The sequence below is a fragment of the Gobio gobio genome (genome assembly GCF_949357685.1).
Source record: "Gobio gobio genome assembly, chromosome: 17".
In the NCBI taxonomy this organism is placed as follows: domain Eukaryota; kingdom Metazoa; phylum Chordata; class Actinopteri; order Cypriniformes; family Gobionidae; genus Gobio; species Gobio gobio.
In genome coordinates, this window is record NC_137110.1 from 33,311,655 (window position 1) to 33,334,556 (window position 22,902).

At 39.5% G+C, this 22,902-nt stretch overlaps 1 protein-coding gene across 1 annotated transcript in view; it reads right to left on the reverse strand.

Annotated features, from left to right (window-relative positions):
* Positions 1 to 8,843, reverse strand: part of uqcrc1 (ubiquinol-cytochrome c reductase core protein 1) — a 44,380-nt gene extending 35,537 nt beyond the window's left edge. The window contains exons 1-3 of the mRNA XM_079840968.1: positions 8,708 to 8,843; positions 7,011 to 7,272; positions 5,368 to 5,508 (exon numbers count right to left, since the gene is read on the reverse strand). Of these exons, the coding sequence (XP_079697094.1) occupies positions 5,368 to 5,508; positions 7,011 to 7,073 (204 nt within the window). The 5' untranslated portion in view covers positions 7,074 to 7,272; positions 8,708 to 8,843. The remainder of the gene's footprint in view (positions 1 to 5,367; positions 5,509 to 7,010; positions 7,273 to 8,707) is intronic.
* Positions 8,844 to 22,902: the final 14,059 nt, after the last annotated feature.

Here is a 22,902-nt window from a genome sequence, read left to right on the forward strand (position 1 = left end):
CCGATCCCTGGCCGATCAATCGGTGCATCTCTAGTGATTTACTTAATTTTGTCTGGCCCAACCAGACATTTAGTAAACAAGGCGGTATATTTGTACTTAATGTAACAGGGTATCTGCAGGTTTCACCAAGTCAAATTTAAGACTTTTTAAGACCTTTTCAAGACCATTATAGGGCTGTAATCAACCAAAGAAAATCTTGGTCGACTAAAGTCCTGAAATTTTCGACTAAAAATCGACTAAAATGACGTTAGGAAAAAAAAGTTAAATGAATAAGCTGCACACTGTGCGCAGTACTTGGTAGCCTTGTTGTCTGCCTAAATTAATTATAAATAAACTAGTAGGCTATTTGCAGAATATTAAATCGTTTTTGACCTGATTATTTTGCACTGAAATTAGTCTTTTGACACATGAGTCTGTCAGCTCTGACAGCGTTGCATCACGTGCACCTGCGCAATATCATAGTACTATATTTTCGGAAGTCATAGACTATGTTGTCAACTAGATATCATCACAAGAACTTTTGAGGAATATGCAACATAATTTAGACAATTGTTTTTGTCATTTGTATTATAATAACTGACAGACACTATCATTTCAGCCACTCTGTGCAGCTCGAACAGGAGCTGAGCTCAGCTTCGCGGCTGAGACACGAATAGACTATTAACTTAAAGCTTTTACTCTTAAACACAAAAGGCACGTCCACTTTAATAAAAAGGGAATATTTATTAAACAAGCCAGATCAAGAGCAGAAAAAACGCTCTCACAATTAGATAAATAATATACAAGAAAACTAGCCTTCTTCAATCTGTCTCTTCTCCAGTGGGTTGGGCTAATCCAAAAGAAGTCAAAACAATGGGCGTGTTCTGAAGGCAGACTGTTACCTGTGAAACAGGGGTGCTCTGAAAACACCCCCATTAGCAATTAGTGCTTTCCACCTCATGAAAATAAACGCGGCGCGGCAAAACTGATGAAATAAACGCAGCAAAACTAATGAAATGAACGTGGCTCGGCAAAACTGATGAAATGAACGCGGCAAAACTGACAGAACAGATCCACTTAACGCGGTGTTGTGACGCTTCCCCTCATGTGTATGTTGATGGGCGTTCCTCAAATTTACCGCTATGGGTGTGCGTTTGAGCCAGCGGGGAATGAAAAACAAAGGACCCGCGAGAGACTTCTCTTCGCCAGTTGGCTGGGCTAATCCAAAAGAAGTGGAAACAATGGGGGTGTTCTGAAGGCAGACTGTTACCTGTGAAACAGGGGTGCTCTCAAAACACCCCCATTAGCAATTATTGCTTTCCACCTGATGAAATGAACGCGGCGCGGCTAGGGATGAAACGGTATGGAAATTTAACATCACGATTATAGTGACCCAAATTATCACGGTTATCAATATTATCACGGTTTTGTTCAAACGAAATGAAAGTGTTCAAAAAGAACAGATGCACACACTTAAAACATTTCAACAAGTTTTATATTTGAAATTCAACAAACAACAAATAAATCAAGCAGCTCTATGCACTTTTTTAAGCTAGATTCTGTGGGATTTCCTTCCTTAATGGCCGTCGTCAATAGCAACGCATAACGCATAAATAATAATAATTTGTCGTAAATATAATCTCTAATATTATCACTGTAAATATATTCCCAAGCAATATTCTCATCCGTGTTCTATCAGACACATTTAAATCTAGCATATTTTGTGTTAGAGCCCAAACAGTATCCTAGTGAAATAATGCATATCCATATTTCCATATGATTTGACAGTTTATTTTATTAAATATCAAAATGTGTGCATCATACCGGACACCTAGATGAACACTTTACAGTCTTTTTATGACTGTCATTCTCTTCAAATGCTATTGAAGTTTGAAACGTGTATAACGTTACCAATGTTGTGTGTAACTTTACAGACGGTCCCTAAATTCGCCTGCGTTATGCCAGTCATATCAGATGCACTGTGGTTCTGCTGTGTTTTTTTTAAACCATTTTCGCTGCTGAAATAGAACAAAAAAAGTCATCCACTGTATGATGAATGAATCTCCTGCGTACAGCACACGTTTATCTCTGCTTTGAGTGCAGATTTCAGCGTGTGAGAGCGGCGCGCGCTCTGAACAAAACTCCGCTAATCTGAACGCCTCTGATTATGAGATATTGCATTCATAAACTCAATAGAAGCACGTGTAAGTGGCTAGTGTGCAGCCGAAATAACGTTACACTCGCAAATGGCGGTTGTTAATGTCAAACCCTGATTATTATCCCTTAAATGTCACCCTAGTCTTGTCTGAATTTGTTCGTTCGCTTCACGTTATTATTTCCCAGACGTAGGTTTGGTATTGAGGTCAAAGTCCACTTGCCTTGTGTTCGTAGTTTTGAAGTGTTTTCCCTATTACAGCGACTTTCTTCTGGCATGTTTGCAGACAGGGTGACCATCTTAGATTAAGTTTCCCTCAGGACTTTTGTAAAAGCCAAAATATGACCACGCCTCAGATTTTGTCCTTTTAGAGGCTGAACAATCCCCCGAGTGCTGTCACTGCTTTCTGCCATTTCTCCTCATTCAGAAAACAGCGGTGCGCTGCGCCAGACTGACGTTGACTGGACAAGATTTACCGCGATTTTTCACAACCGTGATAATCACACGCGGTTTTAATGATAATAAAATTTTATACGATATTACTAACCATCACTGAATTTTATCGTGGTTTATCGTGAAACCGGTAATCGTTTCATCCCTAGGCGCGGCAAAACTGATTAAATGAACGCAGCAAAACTAATGAAATGAACGCGGCAAAAAAAATCGACCAATCAGAATTTTGGTCGAGCCAGAACGTATCGACTAATAATCGACTAATCGACTGGGAGATTACAGCCCTAGACCATTATGAATTAAATTTAAGACCTATATCACGCAATTAAAAAAAACGTACAAAAAGGAAATGCAGAATCAATTATTTTAGGATTCTTTGATGGATTGAAAGTTCTAAAGAACAGCATTTATCTGAAATAGAAAGTAAAAAATGGAATTTCTGTAGTAAAATCTAGTAAAATCTGGCACGCGATATTGGCGCGAGTTTTCAATGCGTCAGACAGCTCGTTCTCTTTGCCTCGTCGCTCTTGAAGGGTTTAAAAGCATTTGCATGAATAAAAGCGTGATGTAACTCAAGGCAAAGGATGACAAAAAACGGATGCTGCGTGAAATATTTACCACCTGACTGAGTCTTCTCCCGGTTCCACCAGTGATGCTTGATTCAACTTCCCGCGTCTACTATCTGCGCAGATCAACAGCGCAACTAGGTTGTAGGTTGCCAATGGGTTGAAATTTGTATGTGTCCTTTTACAGTCTATGTATGTTTTGATTCTATGAGTAGGATGCATTTCATACAAGATCTGGCAACTGAACAACCTTGGAATAATATATTGATGTGATTATTCATATAACGATGTTTGGGCTATACAAATTACGGGAGATTCCCGGGAGAAATCCCAAAACAGGAGGGGGTCGGGAGATGGGTGTGAAATACGGGAGACTCCTGGCAAAAATGGTGTGGACAGGTATGGTCTCCATGTGCCCTACTTCTATTGGATAGTCGCGTCGTGTTCAACAGATTAATTTGCATAAAGATGGGCTTCGGCCAGCTTTTTTGACACTCAGCATTTGTTCAAATGCAGCACCGCCTTCCCGGAATGCTTTGCGGGCGCGTTAAAGTCGCTTGATGTCACCCATAGGAATAAAGTGGGGTGCGGCATGACAGAAGTGTCGCACGGACAAGTGGATCCGCACCCTGCCACACACACACAAACGTGCGTGCGTCTCGTGCACACATCGAGCTCTCTTTCGCTCTTGAACAAAAAAACAACAACAACACAGAGAATTTTGCCACAATGTCAGTTTTGTCGAGTATTCTCATATTAGGAGTCTTAAAATAGTTAAATAACATCTTAAATGAACTTGTGAGAAAAGATGCACGTGACAGCACGCCAGATCCGCGTAATGGTCGGCAGTGGCCGATCTTAAAGTGACAGCAGCACTGATGATGTCTGTCATTAATTTTCATCAAAGAACAACGTGAACAGAATTTTTTTTTTTTTTTAGCTTTAATGATGATTAATCTATATTTCATTAATTATTTATTCAGGTAAGAAAGGTGTTGATATCTTTATTCAATTTCTGTGGGAAGGCCATGGGTAAATATAACATTTATTATAATGGGTTTATGTAAAGATTGTTTTAAAGTTCAATTAAATTAAAAGTTGTTATTTTTTAAAGCCTAATAAAAGTGGAAATTAGTAGCTTTCAGTTATACCGTAATGTAACGTCATTAATGTTTCATAGAGACATTAGTATCAGTAATACTGGCTTTCATTCATTAAAAGATGCCATTACAACACATATTTAAAATATGCTGTCTTTAAATTGTTTCTTCATTAATTTGGAGATTAAAGGTGAACTATGTAGGATTTTTGCAGTAAAATATCCAGAAACCACTAGGCCAGTGTTATATATTTTGTTCAGTTGAGTACTTAGAATATCCCAAATGTTTTAAACTATTTGTAAATCGTGAGAAAATTGCTATTTTAACCAAGGAACCGGGACGTGTGAGCTATGCGTGTGAGGGAGTCGCCTGTCGATTGCGTCATATCTGCGTCACCCTCGTCTCCGGTTTTATTCAGTGAAACACTTTACTCTCACTGCATTGTGAACAAGTGTCATAGCAGCCGCCGACCGAACGTCATAACTTACTTTTCAACACACTCAGATATATCTAATACGATAAACAGAGTTGCGTTACCTCAGACTCATGACTGGAAAAGAGGAAGTAGCGCCGGCAACCGTGTCATAATAAAAGTCCCGCCAGCGATTATGCCATAATAACCTTCCCGCTCTTCAATCGCTCCTGCGGCCTTGCTCAGCTCCACAACACCCGCTCCTGCTCTACTTCAGACTACAGTAATGTTAATAATCGCATCCATGAACATGATTTCTGCCCGAGTCCTATCCTGACTGTTTTCCACCGGCTGTGAGGTGAAGACCACATGTCCCGAGATTCTGCGCTCAAACGTGCCGTCATCAAACTACGCCTTTGTTTTGAACAGGCGACCTCTAGTGGACGGAAAAGTTACATAGTGTAGCTTTAACTGAAATTATTACAATATCAAAATATTAAAAACTCCAATGTTTTTTTAATTGCGATTAATCATAATTACAGAATTGTTTTATTCATTAGTTAATTTTTTTTAATCGATTCACAGCACTAATACACACACACATATATATATATATATATATACACACATACATACACACATACATACACACATACATACACACATATACATATATATAAAAACATTATCTCATTAAATCACCGTGCATGTGGCCTGGTTGGTCTCTTCAGAGGCAATCCTCAAACCATTGCTTAGGGTAGTGAGCCGAGTTTCTGGAGCTCCGAGCAGGCTCTGAGCATATGACACAGAGGCCTGTCCTCGTCTCAGAGACAGCAGAAGAGGCTAAAATAAAAACAAAGACATAATGGTGCACATTGCATTAATCTTTTTTTTTTTTTTGCCTTGCTTTTTGAAATTAATACAATGATATGAATTAGAAAGACAAGATTTGAATAAAGTGCTTGATTTGGCCTGTAGCTTAGAGATTTGCAGTTTTGGTTTTGTGTTTACACTTTAAAATAAAATTAAATAATAAAAAGGTCAGTGTGTCATATAAAAATACATACATGAATGATGTACAAGGAGGAGAGAGAAAAAAATAAAATAATTTTAACTCTAGTATTTTTAAATGAAGTATATTGTATATACATATGCCCTGAATATGAACGTTATGCTATGTTCATGTTTCCGATTTATGTATTAGACCATTTTCTATAAATGTAAACGGCTGTTTCTGTGCTCATGCATTCATGTTTTCTGATGCCACTTCCCCACTTTAGAAGCATTCCAGTAAACACTGCTAATAAGGAATAGAAGTGAAAGTGGGAGAAAATAGGTTAAGCATCCATGTGAAAACAAACTTGAAAAGAGAAAATCTAGAAATTCATAGTGCATTCCAGTAAATTACTCATGGGATGTATTAATTGTCTATTTAATTTAGAGAACAGACCAAAAGTGCACAGTTTCTGTTGTCTTTCAATTTCGTATTCTTTTTCATACAAAGAAAAAATTGTCAGGAGAAACAGAACGCAGAAGACTGGAAAGAGCTCTTGCTACAGATACCCCCAACACCTTCACCTTCTTTGGGTCAATAATATGATCCTCTTTTTTTGCATATATTTTTTTTTAATACATTTATTGTGGGGATCAAAAAGATCAGGGTGTAATTTCTGTACTAATACTATAAAGGTAAAAAAAAAAATCTCGACCATTAAATAAGTTATTTTAAACAGTATAGTATAGTTTTTCAAAATTACATTAACCAAAATAAACGAACAACACATTTTAAACGAACAGCATATTTGAATGTTCTTTAAAATTAGCTCTTCGTCAAACCAGATTGTATGTTGTTTTGTTGCAATTTAATACCGCATTGAGGAGACAGCCCTCCAGCTAACGTATTTTTGTTATTTGATTAAAATTGACGAAAGGGAAATGTCACAAAAGGTTAAAAAATATCTATAGTTTCACAATATAAAACGAAAAAGTATCTATATATCAGGACGACGTCCGTTTACAATGACCTTGTCAGATAAACGTTCAGGTTCAGTTAAACTTAACAAGAAGAAAAAGAAACATAAAAGTGCAATATCTATCTTAATACAGTTAAAACGTGACTTGCTCACAGAACTATTAAAAACTCGTGTCTTGATCCTCAAAACTCTCACACCGGTAAGAGATCTAACCTTCAGTGTAACTGAGCTATCAGCTAGCTCACCGGCATTGACAAGGCCAATGACAGCCACTGTGACCATGGAGATCGACTGGTTAATATGCGTGTACTTAAATATAATGTTTGAAATTCCTCAAGCCAGTAATACATTTCAAAGCCATCAAATACTCACGTAGCCAGATTTAGCAAAAGCTCGATTCACTGCCCCACTGATCCGCCACAAAGAGGCAACCATCTTGTCCACAGTGTGCTGTGCACCACCTACCCGTGCGCTATCTTCTTCGTCTTCTTCTTCGTGTGGGATTCCGGCTGTGTAGACGCTACTAAGCGTGTTACTGCCCTCCACAGGTCAAAATTTAAACTAGATTCTTACATACAGTCCTGTGTCAAGCAGGAATTGTAGAACTGCCTCGGAGACCAGTTTATGCTTGTCACTGTGTCCAAACAAAGATAAAACAGAAAAAGCCTCAACTCCAAGTCCGGTCAATTTAACAAAAAAATCCTTTCTTTCTGCCCTATACCTTCTACATTCCAGGAAAACATGTCCTACTGTCTCCATACTCCCACAGTCACACAAGCCAGAGACATGCTTTCCTACAATGCACAAATAATAATTTAACCCACAGTGCCCCAACCTCAATCTACACAGTTTAACTGAATCCCTACGTAAAAGGAAGTCACAAAGACATGTTTTCCTAACATCAGATTGTAAAGAAAAATAGTGTCTTCCCCTGCTTTCCTTTTCCCACCCACTCTGCCATTCTTTTATTAAGCCCTCTTTAATTATTTCTCTCAGTTCCACTCTCCCCATTGATACATGGATATCTATTTCCCTTCCTAAACTCTCCTTTGCAATGTGGTCCGCTTGATCATTCCCCCTCACCCCACTGTGCCCAGGAACCCAGCAAAAACTGACGTTGCATACAAACCTAATCCTAAAAATAACACTCAAGATGTCATTTACAATGTCAGGTCGAGCTTTAGATTGTCCTACTCTTAAAGTTACCAGAGCAGCAGCAGAATCAGAACAGATAATAACTTCCCTATGTCTGACTTCCTCAATCCACCATAGTGCCCATAGAATTGCCATTAACTCAGTCGTAAGTACAGAACTTCCATTGGAAATGCGTCGGCCAATCCTCAGCCCTAGCTACTCTACATACACCCCAAATCCCGCTCGTCCATTAGCTGGATCTCTAGATCCATCTGTAAAAACAATCATAGTATCCTCGCTTATTAAATTAAGATATTCAACTATTCTTGGTGTCACCTCCCACTTGTCTTTTCCTTCAAGAAAACCCAGCTCAATGTTTAGTTCAGGCAGCACCCAATAGGGCATAGGTAGCCATCTAGCATGCTCTACAATACTTCCCTGTTTCATACTCATCTTCCTAGCCCACTGATTTACTTCGGCAAAAAATATTGTATAGTACCTCCATCCGACTCTTGTAACAGACACCTTGCTGGGAAGGTATAATTACACCCACTAAGTTTTACCCAGTATTGTAACCCTAGCTTAATGCGCCTTAACCATAAGGGCATTTCTCCAATTTCAATGAGCAGAGCAGGGACTGGGGAGGTTCTGAAGGCCCCACAGCAAAGCCTCAAAGCCCTTGCCTGCAGCACATCTAACCTAGAAAGAACAGTTTTAGAGGCAGACCCATACACAAAGCATCCATAATCAAGAGCAGATCTGATCATAGCCTGAAAAATTAGCAGCATTGTCTCCCTATTAGCCCCCCATTCACATCCAGCCAGACTTCTCATAACATTCAGCACTTTTTCACACTTCAACACAATTTTACCTACATGCACAGCCCATGTCATACGCTCTTCAAACCAAACACCTAAAAATTTAAAAACCTTTACCTTCTCCAGAGGAGACCCATACATATACAGCCCTTGATTGGGTAACTTTCTTTTAAAACCAAACACCATATATTTACTCTTTAAGGCAGAGATCTTGAAGCCCCATGTATTTCCCCATTCCTCTACAGACGCGAACGCTCTTTGAATCTGTTTTAAAAAAAACTCTGCATTACGCCCTCTTTTCCAGATAGCCCCGTCGTCTGCAAATAAAGAAAGGCCAAATCCTCTCTCTACTTTACCAAAGATATCGTTAATCATTATATTAAATCAAACTGGACTGATAACACTTCCCTGTGGGGTTCCATTTTCTATTTCCACAGTCTCTGAACTAACATTACCAACCTTTACTTGAATTGTTCTTTTCATTAAAAAAATCCTTAATCCAATTAAATATTCGTCCCCTAACTCCCAAGTCAAAAATTTAAATCATTAATCCCTCCTTCCACAAAGAATCAAAAATACGCTCACTACTATTTCCTTATTACTAAATGGCCTTTTAATATCCTGATCTAAAACTGTAACTGACTCCATTGTTGATCTTCCATTCCTAAAACCATTCTGGACATCAACAACGAGTCCTCTGGTTTCTAAAAAATATACCAGTCTGTTGGTTACCATCCTTTCCATAACCTTACAAAGCACTGCCTGTGCTATAGGTCGTTATGAGCTAGGGTCTGATGCCTCTTTACCTGACTTCAAGATTGGAACCACAACTGCATGTTTCCACTCCTTGGGCAAATAACCTTCTGCCCACACCGTATTAAACAAAGCTAAGATTTCTTCAAGTACATTATCCTCCAGATGTTTAAATAACTCATTAGACAAGGAGTAGTATTTGACCCAGACATAATTGCATCCTTCAACTCTTTCAAAGTAAAAAATAGATTAATAGGATTATCATTTTCTAAATTCCTCTCCAACTTCCACTGGTTATTTGCCATCAGTTCATCCCTTTTCCTACCCCTTTCAACCCCCATTCTCTCTGATCTATGCACTGCTTGAAAGCTATCTACACACATGTCTGCTTTTTCCTTATTAGAAACTGCTACCACCTCACCCTTCTGTAATACTGGTATCGATTTTCTTTTATATACCCCTGACATTCTACGTACAGCAGACCACAAATGCCTCACTGGAGTCTCAGGGCCTAGCGTCCCACAAAACTTCCTCCAACTATTTCTCTTTGCATCCTTTATAACTCTTCTTGCTACTGCCCTTAGACGCTTGTACTCTACTGCATTAACCAACATTGGATACTTTCTTAATCTTCTATATGCTTTGTTCCTCCTTCTAACAACTTCATCACATTCTTTATTCCACCAAGGAACAAGTATACGTGACCTTGTTTCCTGCTTCACAGGAATAGTATAGCTAGCAGCCTCATGTACCATGAGACTAATTGAAGTGTTCCAATTGTCTACAGAACCCTCACTATCCACATTTCCTAATAAGCTTTGAGCTTTCTCCTGGAATTCATCCCATTTAGCCTGATAAAAATTATATCTAGGGACTCTCTTTTCAACTTCCTTTCTCAAATTCCTACCAAACTTGCATAAAATTGGACAGTGATCACTACCCATTATCTTCTTCGTCTTCTTCTTCTTCTGGATTTAATGGCGGTTGGCAAACCATTTTTACTGCATTTCCGCCACCTACTGGGGTGGAGCCTTAATGTAGAAGGGGGGGGGGGGGGGATTCTTCTAATCAAACTTTTTAAAGATATTCTAATAGAACTGTGGGCACTTTTTAACTATTGTTCAGTAAGTTATTTAATGTTAACCTTTTTATTACAGCATTAACCAATTTGAGCTGAGATCTTTCTTCATTTTAACCAGCATATTTGAGAAGAACATGTTCAATTGTTTCTGGTAATCCACTTTTGCTGCACAATCCTGTATTGTGTTTACCCATTTTATTAATAATAATAATAATAATAATAATAATAACGCATTTTATTTAACGGCGCCTTTCAAAACACCCAAGGTCACCTTACAGGTAAACAAGCAATAACAATATCACCTAAAGGATTATTAGGAACACCATACTAATACTGTTTGACCCCCTTTCGCCTTCAGAACTGCCTTAATTCTACGTGGCATTGCTTCAACAAGGTGCTGAAAGCATTCTTTAGAAATGTTGGCCCATATTGATAGGATAGCATCTTGCAGTTGATGGAGATTTGTGGGATGCACATCCAGGGCACAAAGCTCCCGTTCCACCACATCCCAAAGATGCTCTATTGGATTGAGATCTGGTGACTGTGGGGGGCATTTTAGTACAGTGAACTCATTGTCATGTTCAAGAAACCAATTTGAAATGATTCGAGCTTTGTGACATGGTGCATTATCCTGCTGGAAGTAGCCATCAGAGGATGGGTACATGGTGGTCATAAAGGGATGGACATGGTCAGAAACAATGCTCAGTAGGCCGTGGTATTTAAACGATGCCCAATTGGCACTAAAGGGCCTAAAGTGTGCCAAGAAAACATCCCCCACACCATTACACCACCACCACCAGGCTGCACAGTGGTAACTAGGCATGATGGATCCATGTTCTCATTCTGTTTACGCCAGTAGTAAGTATGCTATGCCATATGCCAAAATGATTAATGGCTTTGACCTTTAACCTTTAGGGCGGGCCTTCCGGGTTAGGAGGGGCCTTCCAGTATAGGGGTGGGGCTTCCGGTATAGGTCAGAATGACCTTTGACCTTGTTGTTTCCCCTCCCCTCCGGTATAATATATCATGTTTTGACAGAAGATTTGAGTTCTTTGAAGTTTTTGACAGAAGATTTGGTTTTTTTGAAGTTGGTATAATATATCATGTTTTTGACAGAAGGTTTGGGTTTTTTTGAAGTTGGTATAATAATTCATGTTTTTGACAGAAGGTTTGAGTTTTTGATGCCGCTGTAATCAGGATCTCCCTCCCACCCTCCGCATTCCAGAGCTTATCTGTACTGTGAAAACTGAAGTGTATTTCATACAAGCATTCTGTTCTTTTAAAATAATATAAATGAAAATATACCTCACAAAAGTTGAATGTTTATAAAATAGCTTACTAAAAAATCCAAATGTTTATAGAGTTGAAGAAAAACATACTGCTTATGAAGCAACGCAATGTATGAAACAGGATTCACAATACATCATGTTTTTGACACAAGGTTTTTGTCTTTTGAAGACGCAGGGGTGCGTGTGTGTGTGTATGTGTGTATGTGTGTGTGTGTGTGTCTGTGTGTGTGTGTGTGTGTGTGTTTGTGTGTGTGTGTGACAGGTTCGGGTAAATAACCATACCGCTTTAGATCTCTCCTAATTTATTACCCAATTATAATCTTTTTGGAGCGTAGTTCATCCCCAGGATCCTCCTCCGCATTCCAGAGCTTATCGGCTTTACTGTGACAGTCTGAAGCGTATCACACACACACACAAGCATTCTGTTCTTTTAAAGTAATATAAATGAAAATCTACCTCACAAAAGTTGAATGTTTATAAAATAGCTTACTAAAAAATCCACTGAACCAACCATTTCGGTTTAAATAAAATGGAGTCACAAAAAAATTGCAATCAGTTAAATGTTTATAGAGTTGAGGAAAGAAGCAAATGCTTCTTTCATGAATGGACTCTGGGGAGCTGTGCGTAAACCCCCTCCAGACTCCGCCCCCCCTTACACTCCCCTCTGTGCAGAAGAATACACCCCAGTCCATATAGATTTAATATATAACGGTAAAATAATTAAACAAATGACACACACGTAGATTTAAATGTTGGCAAAATAATTAAATAACATTTATAAAAATAATAGTTGCTTTAACAGAGTGTTTTACTTTTAAAAAATATAAAAAAGTTTAAACTGTTCAAAACTATGCGCTTTAAACTTTGAAAGCGCAAAACGTGAGTAGTAAACATGGCGATCATCATGGTGATTTTTATTAAAGAAAGTTTTTTCCACATACTAATTTAAAAATTTTAAGCTATGCATATCGTTAAAAACTAAAATGTAGTATTCAGGCATTTATCAGAAAAAGTAAAACGTGTGTATTTTTATCTACATATATTTAATGTTATGATGTTATGCAATGATGCTTTAAACATGCAATGTGGTATTGGTGTGTTTTATCAACAATAACTAAAATCGGCATTATTGTTTTAACCATTGAGCTATTGGTGTTTTAATCATTCATATCGATCTGTTTTTGATATATTGGCAGATTATTTTAAAAACATAAAAGCTTGTTTTAGCCACTGCAAAACACTTCTGGAAATCGGTTACCGCTACACTGACCTGTTTCAGGACACTTTCTCCAATCTTCCATCTGAGATTCGCCGGGACGCCGAGTTGAACAATGGCCACTCGAGTCGACGGCGAAGATTCAAAAAACACCGCGGGAAACGCGCTGGGATCCGCAACAGACTGAGAAAAAGAGCATTCAGTCCTCCTCTCCCGAGCATTTTGCTCGCAAATGTCCAATCCTTGGAGAATAAGATGGACGATCTTAGAGCCAGGATAAGTTTTCAACGGGACATGAGAGACTGCAACATCTATTGTCTGTCCGAAACATGGCTCACGCCAGCGGTCCCGGATACAGCTGTGACGCCGTCCGAGAACTTCTCTGTTTTTCGGATGGACAGAACAGCCGAGGCCGGGAAATCTAAAGGCGGTGGAGTGTGTTTCATGATAAACAAGAAATGGTGCGATCCTAGGAACATCTCCATTCTTTCGCGATCCTGCTCGCCTCACTTGGAACATTTAACTATCATTTGCCGGCCTTTCTACCTGCCGAGGGAGTTTTCCTCGGTCATCGCCACTGCCGTTTATATTCCACCACAAGCAGACACGGGGCTGGCTTTATCTGCCCTCCATGATGTGACCAGCGGCTTCATAAACAAACACCCCGACGCTGCTTTCATCGTCGCGGGTGATTTTAACAAAGCTAACCTAAAGAAAGTATTGCCAAACTTTCACCAGCATGTCTCCTGTCCCACACGAGGAGCAAACACACTGGATCATTGCTACTCTCCGTTTAAGAACGCCTACAAAGCTCGTTCACAGCCAGCTTTTGGCAAATCGGACCATGCCGCCATTTTCCTCACACCGGAATATAAACAAAGGCTCGTTCAAGAGCCCCCGGTGAGGAGGGAAGTCAAACGCTGGTCATCCCATTCAGAGATCACGCTACAGGCAGCTCTTGATGACGTCGACTGGGACATGTTCCGCGCGAGTTCTGAAGACGTCAGCGAGTTCACAGAAGTGGCGCTCTGCTTTATCAACACACTGACAGAGCAAGCCACACAAACATTAACTATAACGTCCTTCCCTAATCAGAAACCGTGGGTGGACAGTTCAATTCGCACTGCAGTAAACTCGCGCACCACCGCTTACAATGCCGGTCTCCTAACGGGGGATATGAGGGAGTACAAAGCTTCATGTTACGCCCTCCGGCGCGCCGTTAAAGCCGCAAAACTCCGCTATAAAGACAGAGTGGAATCTCATTTCCAACTCAACGACTCCCGGCGGATGTGGCAGGGACTGAGAACCATCTGTGCTTTTGGAACTAAATCCTCTGCAGAGGTGAGAGCTGATCCGTTACTGGTGAACGAGTTAAACTCTTTCTACGCTCGCTTTGATGGTAATCGCGGCAGCGCGACTCCGGCGAGTGGCGCGTCAGAGAGAGTCCCTCAGAGCAGCAACGGTCAGGTGATCTCTGTCTCGGAGGACGAGGTTCGGAGGGCACTCAAACGTGTGGATGTCAGGAAAGCTGCTGGGCCGGATGGTATTTCAGGTCGTGTTCTGCGGTCCTGTGCTGATCAGCTCGCAGGGCTCTTTACATCCATATTCAACGAGTCCCTTGCTACATCTGTTGTCCCCACCTCCTTCAAACGATCCTCCATCATCCCTGTACCTAAGATCAGTAAACCCTCTTGCCTAAATGACTATCGTCCAGTGGCTCTCACATCTTTAGTCATGAAGGTCTTTGAGAGACTCATTAAAAACAACATTTGCTCCTCCATTCCTGACACTTTGGACCCTCTTCAGTTTGCCTATCGTCCCAATAGATCGACTGAAGATGCCATTTCTCACGTCCTTCACTCCTGCCTCACTCACATCGACAGCAAAAGTGGGAACTATGTCAGGTTGCTATTTATTGACTATAGCTCAGCCTTTAACACCATAGTTCCCATTAAGCTAACACACAAACTCCTGGATCTAGGCCTGAATTCTTCTCTCTGCCTCTGGATTGAAGATTTCCTCACTGGCAGACCCCAGGCGGTGAGAGTAGGCCAGTTCACCTCCACCTCCATCACCCTGAGTGTTGGAGCTCCACAGGGCTGTGTGCTGAGTCCCCTGCTCTACTCTCTCTACACCCATGACTGTTTGTCCACACACAGCTCCACCTCTATCATCAAGTTTGCTGATGATACTGTTGTCCTGGGTCTCATCTCCAACAACAATGAGACGGCATACTTGGACGAAGTGGAGCAACTGACATCATGGTGCCAGGACAACTGTCTCTCTCTGAATGTTAACAAGACCAAAGAACTGATTGTGGACTTCAGGAAGAGACAGCATCGGTCATACTCCCCTCTCATGATCAGCGGGACACCGGTAGAGAGAGTGAGCAGCTTCAAATACCTGGGTGTGAACATCTCCGAGGATCTGACCTGGACTACACACATCCAGACACAGGTGAAAAAAGCCAGGCAAAGACTGTACCACCTGCGCCAGCTGAGGAAATTCAGGGTTTCACCAGCCATCCTGAAAACTTTCTATCGAGGGGCGATAGAAAGTGTCCTGACTCAGTGCATCACAGCGTGGTACGGGAACAGCACCAGTCATGACTGCAAAGCCCTGCAAAGAGTGGTGCGCTTATCCGAGCGCATCTCAGGCTCAGCTCTCCCGTCTCTGCAGGACATCTACACCAAACGCTGCAGAGGTAGAGCTACCAAAATCATCAGAGACATTAATCACCCTGCAAACTCTCACTTCACCCTGCTGCCATCTGGTAAGCGCTTCCGTAGCCTGATGGCAAAAACTGAAAGACTCAGGAGGAGTTTCTTCCCCCAGGCCATCAGACTCCTGAACTCAGTCACGTGACTTCACTTCACCCCGCACACGCATAAACATACGGTTTTTTAACATTAACATCCACATACTGCAATTGCACTGCACTTTACTTTCCTATTGTTACTGCGTAACAACCTGTAATAAACCTTGCACATTATACTTCTTTATATATACATATATATATATTTTATGTTAACCACTTATTTTTAAGTCTACAGTTTATCTCACTTATCATATCCACATATTTTTTATATTTTTATTTATCTTATTTCCTATTTTTATCTTTTACTTGATTTATTTATAATTCTACTTATGTTAATACTTTTTATTCTAATTTTATTCTATTTCTATTTTAATTTCTTGTAACTGTTATTTGCACTGTCCATGGAGCGGACCTGTTTACATTTCACTGCCAGTTGTATATTGTGTATATAACTGTGTATGTGACAAATAAAACTCTTGAATCTTGAATCTTGAATCTTGAATCTGTCTTAAACACAGCATGCTACTGATATGGGAACCAACCAGCTCTCCGGCGCCACCTGGTGTCCCGGAGTTAAAACTACTTCCTGTTATGGCGAAATTGTGCCCCCTAGCGCCCGCGATATTTTTTTTCCCAGGATGGTAGGGGAAGGTACCGCCTTTTTCGTCAATGATTGGCTCCGATTGGTTATTTGATTTGGCCGTGAAACGTCATCTCACGTTCACGGCAGGCCAGGCTGTCGTGTGCGTGCCATCAGATTTATAATCCAAGTTCACATGGTGTATCTAGTTGAGGCAAACACTATGGGTAAATTGACTGTACAGTAACTTTAAAGCCACAGAAATGTGGTGGTTAAGGGCCACTGTGTCATGCTAATGTACTGATTCGTCCCATCTTCTATAGAAACAATCTCTTTCCAAAACAAATAACATTGGTTAGCCATTTCAAGGTAAGGATTACACAATATTAGTGCATCAACATTAACTGTATGTTAAACATTACTAGTAATTAGTGTGTGTGTGTGTGTGTGTGTGTGTGTGTGTGTGTGTGTGTGTGTGTGTGTGTGTGTGTGTGTGTGTGTGTGTGTGTGTGTGTGTGTGTGTGTGTGTGTGTGTGTGTGTGTGTGTGTGTGTGTGTGTGTGTGTGTGTGTGTGTGTGTGTGTGTGTGTGTGTGTGCGTCGGAAACAAAAAAAATGTGGGTGGGTCCTCAGAAATTTTTTACTGGAGTAGATGCCAATTGTATTCAATTGTACTTTAAAATTGTATTGAAGAAAATAGTGTAGTGTAGGGGTAAGACGTACGGCATCTAGTTTTGACACAAATCGACCCGCGGTTCGAGTCCGGCTTTCGCCGAAATCAATCTTCTCCGTTTTCCCATCACATATCAAATCGGAAAGGCATTTATTTTCAATACAAATTAAGAAAATATTAGAAAAGTTGAAATAAAGCGTCTAATATGTGTTTAATAATAAGTGTTTATCGATTAGGGGTAGGTAAACAGACATGTGCTGAATGTTAGAGACGATAAAAGAGAGTGGTTCCAATATCATTGATCGTAAAAAGTGGGTGGGTCTTGTCCCAGAACTTGGAGAACATCATACCGGATCATCTTGAGGTTAGGATTAGGTATAAATCAACGGACAGGGAGAACAGCTCCAGTAATAAATGGTTTTGGCGCAGGTATTGAGAGTTAGGGTTAGGAAACAGCTAAGACTAATCTAAACAGGCTATGAAATTGTGAACTTGAAATATAAATCTGAAGACACGCACATATAGCGCTTTTCTTAGTAGGCTATGTTGGATTGACTTCGTTTAACGACGATCAAAACAGACTAGCTGACAGCCTGCCATGAACGTGAGATAACCAATCGGAGGAGAGCCCTTCTAGCCAATCATAGACGAAAAAGGCAGTACCTTCCCCTACCATCCTGGGAAAAAAAATATCGCCTAGCGCACAGGGGTGATATAACATTCTGAAAATAATGATTTATTTTAGGATTGGTCACTTTTTATTTTTTCAGCGTCTGTCTGTAGGCATGTCATCAAACAAGCATATAAAACGAATCACAATCGTTTCCATTCATAACAGGCTTTCTTGCTCCCCAGGTTCGAATATTGAAAGTGACGATTTCGATATCATCGATGTGTGTGAGGACTGATCTTTTTTCTATTCTTTTATAAATGACAAAAATTAACTTATTTTAGACCAGAACCCCGGACCATGCCGGGAGCCTTTGAGAAAGAAGGCTAGAAAAACGGATCGTTCCACCTGGTCCTGAGAGAAAAACAATTTGTTTTAACCCCGGCGATCAGTCCTGAGAGGAAAACTCTTTGTCCGATGTCACCGAGCAGTACCGCCACAGAACAGGATTGCTTTCCGACCGTCAAGTGGTTAAAACTGCTAACGTTACATAAAGCAACTCCTAAACAACAACGTCTTATTTTGCAATCGGCGTCCAACGAATTCATTTTATCGCTGTGTGAAGTGGCGCTTAACATCCTCTACGGCACGATTCCGGTCAATCGACAACAGTACCGAAAACTGAAAAAGAGAAAAGCCGAAGTTAAATTTGTAGCCGATAAAAAAATAGGCATAGCGGCCAAGAAACGAGTCTTCAACCAGAAGGGTGTAACACAATAAGTGTCGGGGAATAATTATTTCAAATGGTATGAATAATGGTCCGTGTAACGATTCACAATTCAATTTTCAGACCATATAGTGCAAATGCAAAAAATAAAATATTGAAACAAACGTCCATTTTTTCCATTTTCTCGGTTACTTCATCAGTGGATTTTTGCCATTTTCTCTCCTTTTTTCAAATTTCCTTTTGCTAAATTATGACTTAAAAAATTATCTTTTGAATAAATTGAAATCTAACCGATTTTATTTTCCTTCTATTTTTCCCCCCAATTTACGTGGACTGTGCCATATAGCGGGGGGAGGTCGCGGACTGTTTTACATCGTTTATGTAGGCTATAGACTGCGTGCACGTTGAGAAGTAACTTATAGTTTAAAAGGCTAACACAGAGGACGCCATAGTTTTTATTGTTAATAACTGTGCTAAATGTAGAATTCAGGTCTGGCCATCGGGAGCAGCGGGCAAACCGGTGGCCTGGCTACTTATTTCGCCCGCTGCTTTGTATTTATCTATACTTATTTGTTATTAGTGCACGCACACACACATACACACACACACACACACACACACACGTGCACGCATGCACACACACACACACACACCTACTTTATTATATTGATGCATGCCTCGATGTACCCGAATGATTTAAGGACTCGCCATTTGATAATTAACGGCTTGTAATGAACCGAGTTAATGACTGCTAAATTTAAGGGCACGAGAAGATGTGAGAAGCAGTAGGCCTATATTCAATGAAAAGTTCAATGTTGCCGTGGAAACGAAGAATGATGATCACTCAGTGAAAACAATAACATCGGCAAAGGAGTTTATTTAGGCCCAAATATTTTGTATGTTTGCATGTAGGCTAGGCTAAGATGTGAATAAAAGCTAACAAAAATTTGCCGAACTTTATAACTTTAACAAAATTATAAAGAAAGAAAAAGTGAAAAGACAGTCACAGACATAGGCTACCAATTCAGATAGATTTTAAACATTTTGCCTTATGTAAATATTACGGTGACGCATTGCTGCCACATACATATTATTTTTTTCACACAATTATGTCATGATAACGAGATCTTATGAAAAAGAGACTACTGTCTCAATGTGTCTACCCTGGTAAAACAAAGTATAAATTAAAAAAAAAATCTTATGTCGTTAAAACGACATCTTTTCTCATAATAACAAGATCTTATGTCGTAAAAACAACAATTTTCTCGTAATAACAAGAACTTTTGTCGTTAAAACAACATTTTTCTCATTAAAACGACGTATTTTCTCCTAATAAGGTGTTGTATAGTGATGTGTGTATATATGTCTGTATCCACATTAGAGAATGTATTTAGCCCATGCCTTTGTCACACTTGTTTGAAAGCAGAAAAATATCTCATCCGCTCCCTGTATCAGTAGCAGTGCCCATAGCACGAAATTGTTGCAATTTATTGATTGAAGCCTGCAGTTCATAACAGCCATGGGTAACAGGTGCCATGGATCACTAATGATAATCGTGTAACTTTAACCTAGTAATGATGGACCCCGGTGCAGCCACAAATATCATAACTGTCTATAATGGGCCTACTGTAATTAAGACATATATTCAAAAAATGTATTAAAAACAGAAAGACGCAGGATTCAAAAACTGGAAACTTTTGAACCTTCATTATGTACACCAATTATTTAGTAATAACAACTTCAATCATCAACAACAATCATTTGAACAACTGAGAATAGAGTTTAAACTACCAAGAACAGACTTTTTCAGGTACCTACAATTAAGGAGTTTCATACTGAAACACCCAAACTGGAACAGATTAATAGAGCCCTCCCTTTTAGAACGGTATTTATAAAAAATTCAGGGTGGAGAACATATGAGGAAACCAATAAGCAATGTTTATAAAATCATTGCTTCAATGACAAGAGATAATTCATTCTATGTGAAAGACAAGTGGACTAGGGAGCTACGGCTCGAAATAAGTGAAGAAGTTTGGTTGGAGGTATGTACTCAGGCTCATAAAGTCACAAACGTCAATTTTTGGAAGGAATTTCAATGGAAAATAAATAACAGATTTTTCAGAACACCACAAGTTGTGGCTAAAATGAATCCGAATCAATCAAGTCAGTGTTGGAGGGGGTGTGGAGAGACAATGGCTACTCACTCACATATTTTTTGGCAATGCCCTTTGTTGGATAACTTTTGGAAATCCATTTTTACATATATTAATAAAGTACTGAATGTTGACCTGATAAGAGACCCTCTGATAGCAATCCTAGGGATTAAACCAGCTGTGATACACAGTAGGAAAAATATGTATTTATTACAGATATTACTGATAGCAGCAAAGAAAGCAATTACAATAAAATGGCTTAAGAGTGAGCCACCAAACCAAGCTGAATGGCTAACAATTTTGAGAAATATTTACACTATGGAAAAAATTACATATTCATTGAGATTACAGAGGGAACTTTTTATTGAAAGATGGGCACCATTAATGATGGTGATGGAGGACCATTAGAATTAACTGGTTATATTTGCCAGGGGAACTTGAATACAACCCATGTTTTGTTTCAAGTTGATGTTTGGTTTGTTCAAATTTTTTATTTTAAATGTTGTTAATAATTTCTTATTTCTTCTTTTCCTTGTACTTTTGGAAATATTTTTCTGCGGAATTGATCATACATGTAAGGATGCGTGAATGTTATGATCCCCTGTAAAGGATATTGTTTCTGAGTGCAAGTAATTGATGTAAAAGGAGATTTGAAGAACACTCAAAATAAAAAAATAAGTTAAAAAAAAAACAAAAAACAGAAAGACGCTATTTCAGCCTTAGGCTACTCAAAGGCCGCGGAAACATGGCCAGTGGGTTCGTTACACATGTCAATCCATTCCCGGCGTTCTTGGTTTGCTTCTTATGTATTAAATATACAGGCAATTAGATGAACCTTGATCAAAATTAAAATACAATTGATAGAAAACGAAATTCACTTCAAAGAAATGATTTCTGCAAAACAACACTCAACAAAAATCATGTCTGACTCCACTCCATGTTTCCAGACATATTGCGTGTCTTATAGCCTATCTTACTCATGCCGACAAAAGCGCACGCAAATTCTTTAATATTTTTAATTTTTGCAGTTTTTTTTACCACTTCGTTATTTTGGCTCGGAATTTCGTTTGTTGGAAATATGAACTGAATTTAGAAATTAAATTTGAAATTAAAAACTTTGCGTTAATAAACAAAATACATTTTTGAAGCGTTTGGAGTGGAGTAGGCTATATGCAAACGTAGCCTATTTAGATTCATAGTTAGGCTATATGTTTAAAAATTAGCTTATTGTATTATTGTTTTAATTTCAAATGTTGATGATGAAAAGTGAGCAGCATGAGTAAGATATAGGCTATAAGACGTGCAATATGTCTGGAGACAAGGAGTGGAGTCAGACATGATTTTTATTGAGTGTTGTTTTGCAGAAATCATTTCTTTAAAGTGAATTTCTTTTTCTATAAATTGTATTTTAATTTTGATCAAGGTTTCATAAACTAATGGCCTGTATATTTAATACATAAGAAGCAAAATAAGAATGCGGGGAATGGATTGCGTAAAGAACCCACTGGCCATGTTTCCGCGGCCTTTGAGTAAGGCTGAAAGCGTCTTTCTTTCTAGAATATACAGTGAGGAAAATAAGTATTTGAACACCCTGCTATTTTGCAAGTTCTCCCACTTGGAAATCATGGAGGGGTCTGAAATTGTCATCGTAGGTGCATGTCCACTGTGTGAGACATAATCTAAAAAAAAAAATCCAGAAATCACAATATATGATTTTTTAACTATTTATTTGTATGATACAGCTGCAAATAAGTATTTGAACACCTGTCTATCAGCTAGAATTCTGACCCTCAAAGACCTGTTAGTCTGCCTTTAAAATGTCCACCTCCACTTCATTTATTATCCTAAATTAGATGCACCTGTTTGAGGGCGTTAGCTGCATAAAGACACCTGTCCACCCCATACAATCAGTAAGAATCCAACTACTAACATGGCCAAGACCAAAGAGCTGTCCAAAGACGCTAGAGACAAAATTGTACACCTCCACAAGGCTGGAAAGGGCTACGTGGAAATTGCCAAGCAGCTTGGTGAAAAAAGGTCCACTGTTGGAGCAATCATTAGAAAATGGAAGAAGCTAAACATGACTGTCAATCTCCCTCGGACTGGGGCTCCATGCAAGATCTCACCTCGTGGGGTCTCAATGATCCCAAGAAAGGTGATAAATGAGCCCAGTACTACACGGGAGGAGCTGGTCAATGACCTGAAAAGAGCTGGGACCACCGTTTCCAAGGTTACTGTTGGTAATACACTAAGACGTCATGGTTTGAAATCATGCATGGCACGGAAGGTTCCCCTGCTTAAACCAGCACATGTCCAGGCCCGTCTTAAGTTTGCCAGTGACCATTTGGATGATCCAGAGGAGTCATAGCAGAAAGTCATGTGGTCAGATGAGACCAAAATAGAACTTTTTGGTC